Genomic DNA, 7,466 nt, shown 5'->3' with positions numbered 1-7,466 from the left:
ATACTATCCCAAAATGTTTCAGTTTACCTGGGATACCTCAGGATGTCTCATGACTCCTCCTAGGGCTTGGGAAGGGTACAGGTAATTAGTTCCTTTAAGTACTCATGAAGCTACCGAGCAAACAGAGGCCCAGTGTTCTCAAGCATTAAACTGCAGTCTGTGATGAATCCACAGCAAGGAAGGAATCTCTTTTACAGTCTAATCTCACACTGTGTAATCCGCCTTGAGTCTCAGTAAGAAAGGCAGACTATACATGACATAAATAAATCAATCTTCCAGGGCCTGGTTCTCTATGTGCCAAAGAATGATGGGCACAAAGCTAGAACTTCACTGTAGAATCTCTGGCCTTTTGCTGACGGGTGGCAAGTTTAACACTTGATTTGATCATATATGTAATTCAATTAATAATTTAAAAATACCCAGTAAAAGGTTGTTTCTTATCACGGGCTTTATCACTGTAGTCATTATGTCCCATATAACCTCCCCCAGTTTATCCAACCCCGACCCATGAAACAGGATAGGGCAGTTTCCTTTTCCAGATGGGATATGAGGATAAGGGAACTTCAGACTTACCCAAGACTTCCCGTTGACTTCAAATATGAAAAAAGATTGGATCATTTGTGTTCTGGAATCTGTAAAAATCTAATTACGTTTATTTGTAGAAATTGCCCATAAATGTGTTTCTCTATCAAAAGAATAGATGTTCAAAGAATTTCACAGAAAAATAGTAGTCTACATTTGCAGTGTCATATACATTGTATACAATGTTCCAGTAGCTTTGCTCAGTTGTGTCGTGCATTTCAAATACACAGTTCTTTAAAAAAAATACAAAATTGATTTGCTCAGCATTTTAAATACAGATCGCATGCAGTGCTATGTTCGCATGCAGTGATCGCATGCAGTGCTATGTCTCTGGATAGAATGCAGTCAAATATGATTAAAGTTTGTGTGCATGTATAAACAATTCAGAAATATGTGTTGCATGTGTGCCACCATCCCTGTCTTTGATTCAGAGCTGCGCTGTACAGAAGTGAAGTCCAGTTAGGACTCTGCATTCCTCTGCTCCACTCCCAAGCCATTTCTTTGGTTAGATTCACAGATTTGGTTATAAAACTAACAGATTTAGGCCTTTCAAGTAGGCAAATTCTGATTAAGGCTGCAGTGTGCTCTGAAAAGCTTTGATGGGAGTTGTGCAAAACCAAATGTCTACCCTCATGACCCAGGCGCCTCCTGAGGAACAGGAATCTAATAAATATATAGTACAAGAGATTTTAATGAACTGATTATTTGGATCTTGGGCCAGATAAAATACATGAAATACAACAGAAATTTTAGTGCAAGTCCTGAATTTTAAAACCTCTTAATATAAAATGAAGTTGGCAAAGTTTTACAAAGTTACAGTTCAAGAATGTTTAACTCAATTCCGTGTAGTCTGAGAAAGTTTCCCATTATACTGGATGATTTCTAGCAAGTAACATTTAGATAAGAATATCTTGAATCCATTGGACCCATTGGCTTCCCTTTGCCAGCCATCAGCAAAAAAATTTAATTAGAAGAGGATTCCTTATGAAAACAATAGAATGTCAGTGTTGACTTCTATGGTGTTATCTGTTTCACAGATCAGGTTTGGGAAAGGGGAAGTCAATGCGTAGGGTTTTCATGATCTATTTGTATAATCCTCATGTCAGCTGCTTTCCGGGAGATCCCAATCCCTCCTTAAAGTCCCCAGATGTCCAGATACTCCATTGGATCCCAACAATAATATCCAGAATTCATTAGCAGAATGGAACATCCTTGTTTTCCTCTCCTCATCTTCAGTGCAATTATTTCCCTTAAGTGCTGCTGGTGGGGGACAAAGCATGAGGTCTGCGGCAGGAGGGGAGAACTAGCAAATATCCCCATTTCCCATTAGTGGAAATAATCGCTGGGATCTAATGCAGTCCTCAGAACTGAAACAACTTTTTCATATGCAATGTCAGCAAAAAAAAGTGTGAAGATCAGCTACAGAGGATTTAGGATGACAGCCAGTAGATACAGGCTCTGTGTAAATAAACAGCTTAACACACTCAACATTAGTAGTACTTTGGTCACCTGCATTTTCAGGATGCTTGTGGGTGTTCTGTAGTTCATTAAGCAAAAGGAAACTGAACCGGGGGGGGGGGGGGGCGGGGGGCTGTCACTTACATAAGCATGCATTTGCTGGAGATAAAAAACGAGAGCGCTTGCCTTCACACCAACATGAAAATGCTCTGGAGGTCCAAATATTTTCCAAACATCAAAAAATTACAAACGGCCTCCATGTTTGGTCCATGGTGTGGAAATATATTACGGCTGCATTCAGTTGGCAAATTTAGCTGTAGTTAAACCCAATTTTTATCTATCTTAGAACAGCAGCTAGTGGAGGACAAACTAACTCAGATTAACCTGCATGACTATATTAATACATAATGGGCAGCTGGATTTTAGTTTCTAACTCGGATTCTTTCATTGTGCTCCACGCAAGAAGGGAGGGAGAGAACCAAGCAACAAACTAGTTCATGCACATTTTTACTGAACCACTTTTAAATTTTATGCCTGAATGCAGCCTACACATAAGATGCAGGGCTGGAATGATTTCAAAGATTATTTTAAATTTTAGGAAATTACCAAATGTACACAAGACCCAATGCCTTGACTTCATGCTCTGTAAAGAAGCTATCAGGGATTCTTGCTATTTGGAGCATCATTATAAACACTTAACTTGTGCACAGTGCTGGAGATGTAATGCTGTTCAAGCTGACTTCAAACATATTTGGTGATGTTGGAAAGGGCACTGGAGATCAAGAAACCAAATCATGCATAATGTGATTGGACACCACCCTCCCTTTGAAGCAAGGACATTTCTGTTAGCTGATCTTAGAAAGGCAGTATAAAGGGAATATCAGAATTGCATTGGAAATGTGTTGAACTGCAGCACACATTTTGGTAGTAAAAAGTGGGAACAGCAAAAGTATCCATCTCTGGAAGACTGGCTGAGAAAATCAGGGCACATCCAACACTAATAAGTGTCAGTAACATTACAATGAGATTTAGTGGGGTTTTTTTCTTTTTTCAATCTGTTTCTTCTTTGAAATGTTGCATATATTTATAATAAAAGCATTATAAATGGTTTCAATAGCTTGTCAAGAGCGACTGTTGACTCAAACAAGCCAGCAAAACATTTCTAGCACCTTGCTTTTGGAAAATTTCCTCTGTCGTTCAGCCTCAGTTCTGCTGAAGAGCCAAGTCTGCAAAGATTCCATTGCACTAAAACGTATCATCCTCTTCTGACAACGTGATCTAATAATTACATGATATCCACCAGTCCAATCTGAAAAACGGTACCAGGTAATTTTTTCAATAAAACTATACAGTGTGTAGGAGGACAACCATCAGAAATGGACCCAGGCGTCAACTGGGAGAACAGAAAAACAAAGTCCACTATTGGAATCCATGGTCAGTTTAGGGGGCAGAAAAACATTCCTCTTTAGAGCCCGTGTTCCCCTGTGTATGGATGTTACGTGGTGGATGATGAAGGTGTGTCACCTTGGCCCAGAACAGCCATAAGGAAACTGAAGTGTCAGAATGTTGTGGCCTGGCAAGACGTGGCAGCAGTAGTGTTCGATCAGACTTCCAAGGTTTGGGAATTGCACATCTGACTCCAGGTAGAACTTTGAGTCCTGCTGCAAGATTGAAATAGACATCTAAGATTACTGACCACCTCAGGAAAAATCCCATGGCACTAAAATGAGGAATACTGAGACCAATCCAACAATCTCAGACTGGACAGATGACCATCTCTATGGAACGAACTGGCTCCAGCTAAACATGTTAACAAGCCTTCATTTTGTGGAAGTTATGGTCTGAAGGCTGCATCAAATGTCCAGATTCAAACCAAACTTTAGCTCAGAACAAGCCACAGATGGCAGGGGGTGGGGGTGAGGAGAGTGAGGAAAAAAGTATCATATGTATCATATTATACAACTTGTGTATGCTCCTGCATCTTTACATACCGCCCTTTTACTAACCTGTTGAAATATTCTGTAGTTTCTCACTTTCTCGGTGGATTCATCCCACACAACTAGCACCTTGAAAAGGGAAGAAAAGCAAACAACTCAGCATTATCAAAGATGCTCCTCCATCTTCAGCCAATATCTTGCAAAGGGAATGAAAATGAAATGTGAAAGTGCCGTTTTGATAAAACCAAATTCTAGCAAAGGGGCCGGACAACCCAATGAGTGAGCTACAGGCAGCCTTGCTCATGTGCTGGGGCCTTTCCCAGTCCACCAGCAACATGGAGTTCTGCCCTGTAACTTAAGATGGTCTTTGGTTGAATTACAATCCAGTCCCCTTCCCTCTTGTCTGTTGATCCTGCCTCTTGTTGGGGTGTTGATACTGAACTTCTTGGAAAGGGCCTTAAGTATTTAACGGCCCTCTGGAGGCCATTTTCTTGGCCACGGCTATTTGGGGATAAAATAGATCCTTGAGACACACCATACAACAAGTCCCAACTAGATTATTCTTTATCTCCTTCAGAAACTCTTTTGATTCCTGCCTACAAAAACAAGCAAAACTAACAGAGGCTACCCCTCTGCACTGAGCACAGCTGATCAATGCTGTCGATAGATCTAGTCATATCAGCAGCAATGGACTGCCCTTAACCAACTGTAATCAGAGATCATCTACCAAGGTCAATTGGGCTGCTTCAATTATGAAACCAAGCCTGAAGCTCAACTGAGATGGGTCAAGGGCAGATGTTTCATCTCTTTGTAAACCACCACCACCAGCCTGGCTTTAGAGGGTTTTCCTTTATATGCCCACGTTAACCCCCTCCCTTGCTCCTAGAGGTCCCTTGGCAGAGAACTTTTTACTGCAAGGCAGAGCTGCCTGGTTCAGCTGCCAAGTCTGAGATGTATAAAGAACCCCAGGAAAGTTTTAAAATTTTTCATTAGAAGATTACATTCAGTAGAGAAAAAAATGAAAAGGTAGAAAAAGAACACTCTCACAGACTGAAGGTTGCCAGATTCCTCAAAGCTCACAAACAGAACTTATTCCCTCATACGCCCCTCAGTCTTTCCCTGGGACAGGGTGGGTTGGCCCATGCTTCCCCAGCAGGACGGCACATGTCCCAGCCCCTGATATCTGATCCCAGCAAGATTCACCCACAGCCTTGAAGAGCTAGGGTACCTCTGCAGAAGCACAATCTGGGCTCTCAAAAATCCCCAGATAAATATGCACATAAACTGCACTGTACAAAATTTTCCTTTTCAGAGAAATCACATATACTGTTTCATATTCAAGATAATTATTTTCTGTTACCTTTCCAGTTTTCGTTGATGAGTTCCTAATGCAGAATAGTCCATTTTTTGGATGCCCTGTCAGACTTTCAGCTTTGAACATTCTAAAATGGTGTGATAATACCAAACAATCACTTTTTGAGAAACAGACACACACAAATGAGCCTGAAACAAAACAACAAGGACTAAACCTGATAACTGACTTCTTAACAACAAACTCTGACATTTTAAGCAGCCAGTTTGGTATAGTGGTTAAGCGCAGCAGGATTCTAATCAGGAGAACAGATTCCCCACTCCTCCTCTTGAAGCCAGCTGGGTGACCTTGAGTCAGTCACAGCTCTCTCAGAGCTCTCTCAGCCCCACCCACCTCACAGGGTGCTTGTTGTGAGGATAATAATAACACAATTTGTAAACCACTCTGAGTGGGTGTTGTCCTGAAGGACAGTATATAAATCAAATATTATTACTGTTGTTATTAAGCCTGATTAAAGCTTGTAAAGCTGCTCAACACATAGATGATGTTCAAGGAATCAGAAAGCCAATTATTCATTACAGAAGTAGGCACACAGAGAATGACATCATCAAAGGTTGCCACATACTCTGCCTGCCCACGCTGCATGGCACGCTTTCATTAACAAATACGAGCGAACAGCCAATAGTGCAAGATACAGAATGTTTGTGTTAGCTTCATTAGGAGATCAAATATAATCATCTATCGTGCTTTCTTCTCTTGGGTTTTTCTTTTCCAGGCTGCAGTTGAATGAGGAAGGCACAAGAGATGATAATATTATTAGATACCGTGATAAAGATAACTTGAAATGCATAGAGATAGTAATATAAAAATCATGTCTTTTATCAGGACTGGGATATATCTTTTTTACCTAGGCTGATTCCGCACACGTTGGATAATGCACTTTCAATGCACTTTATCAATCATTTGAGGTGGATTTTTTGTTCCACACACAAAAAAATCCGTTCCAAATGATCTATAAAGAGGATTGGAAGTGCATTAACCAACATGTGTGGAATCACTCCTAGTGTCATCAAATAAATATTCTCTCTCTTACATCACTGGCTTTTTGCTCATATTTGTTTGGTTATTGCAGAGGCACTTTTTACCTTTTCATTACAACAGGGCAATTGCTGTTTGCCTGTATATGCCAAGTGCCCAGATTTTTGGATTCTGTCCCTGTTCCAGCCTTCACTCAACTTCCCCTCCATGTTTCCAATCCACTAGGATCCACCTATATCCTGAGCAATTGTTTACAAGAAAATAAATATACCTTTCAACTTCAAGGGATTCAGTTGTATTGACAAATATTGAAGTAGGCAGCTCAACCTGCAAGAAAAAAAACTAAGTTGTGAAGTAAAAAGAACAACAAAAACAATACAGTGATAGTTCCATGGATAGCAAGAGTGGTTTCATGATCTTGTGGGTAGCAAGAGTGCCCTCACCCAATCTCATTATCAAGCCCCTAGTCTGTGTTTCATTGCTGCCAGTTTGGTGTAGTGGTTAAGAACAGCAGGACTCTAATCTGGAGAGCCAGGTGTGATTCCCCACTCCTTGACTTGAAGCTAGCTGGATGACCTTGGGTCAGTCACAGCTCTCCGGAGGTCTTTCAGCCCCACTCACTTCACAGGGTGATTGTTGTGTAGATAATAACCTACTTTGTAAACTGCTCTGAGTGGGCGTTAAGTTGTCCTGAAGGGTGGTATATAAATCGAATATTATTATTATAATATTATTATTATTCCACTTTGCCCCAGTCTTCAACTCCAAAGATTTGGGGTTTTTTTCTTGTAAATAAACTAAATACTGTCAGTAATGTTAAACAACAGGCCTTGTGGTACTGACATCTGCATATGTGTTCTCAGTTTGCACTTTATACAACAAGCCTGCAACTTCCTTACAAGATGGCAGCACAGCTGAAAGCTGCTTTGTATGTTTTAAAAGCCCCACCAGTTACCCCCACAGGAAAAAAGCCTGTTGTGACAAGATGATATACTTGTGAATTTTGTGCAAATCCCTATTTCCAAAATGCCTTCATTTTGTAGCTCTGAGGATGGGGCACTCAGCACATACTAGTTGTACCCATGTGTCTCACGGCAGTTGGGCACATGATTCTCTATGAAATGATCTTTGAGAATGTG

At 40.7% G+C, this 7,466-nt stretch overlaps 1 protein-coding gene across 2 annotated transcripts in view; it reads right to left on the bottom strand.

Annotated features, from left to right (window-relative positions):
- Positions 1-647: 647 nt before the first annotated feature.
- SH3BP2 (SH3 domain binding protein 2) overlaps positions 648-7,466 on the bottom strand; it is a 44,476-nt gene continuing 37,657 nt past the window's right edge. Inside the window, exons 12-15 of one of the 2 annotated variants that reach the window (XM_054999680.1) lie at positions 6,599-6,654; positions 5,338-5,419; positions 4,047-4,106; positions 648-3,701 (exon numbers count right to left, since the gene is read on the bottom strand). In XM_054999680.1, the coding sequence (XP_054855655.1) occupies positions 3,561-3,701; positions 4,047-4,106; positions 5,338-5,419; positions 6,599-6,654 (339 nt within the window). In that variant the 3' untranslated portion in view covers positions 648-3,560. The remainder of the gene's footprint in view (positions 3,702-4,046; positions 4,107-5,337; positions 5,420-6,598; positions 6,655-7,466) is intronic. The other variant, XM_054999681.1, reaches the window with a different exon arrangement.

The sequence above is a fragment of the Eublepharis macularius genome, chromosome 15 (assembly GCF_028583425.1).
Source record: "Eublepharis macularius isolate TG4126 chromosome 15, MPM_Emac_v1.0, whole genome shotgun sequence".
Classification (NCBI taxonomy): domain Eukaryota; kingdom Metazoa; phylum Chordata; class Lepidosauria; order Squamata; family Eublepharidae; genus Eublepharis; species Eublepharis macularius.
The sequence above is the reverse complement of the archived record's forward strand: the minus strand, read 5'-3'. Positions and strand labels throughout refer to the sequence as shown.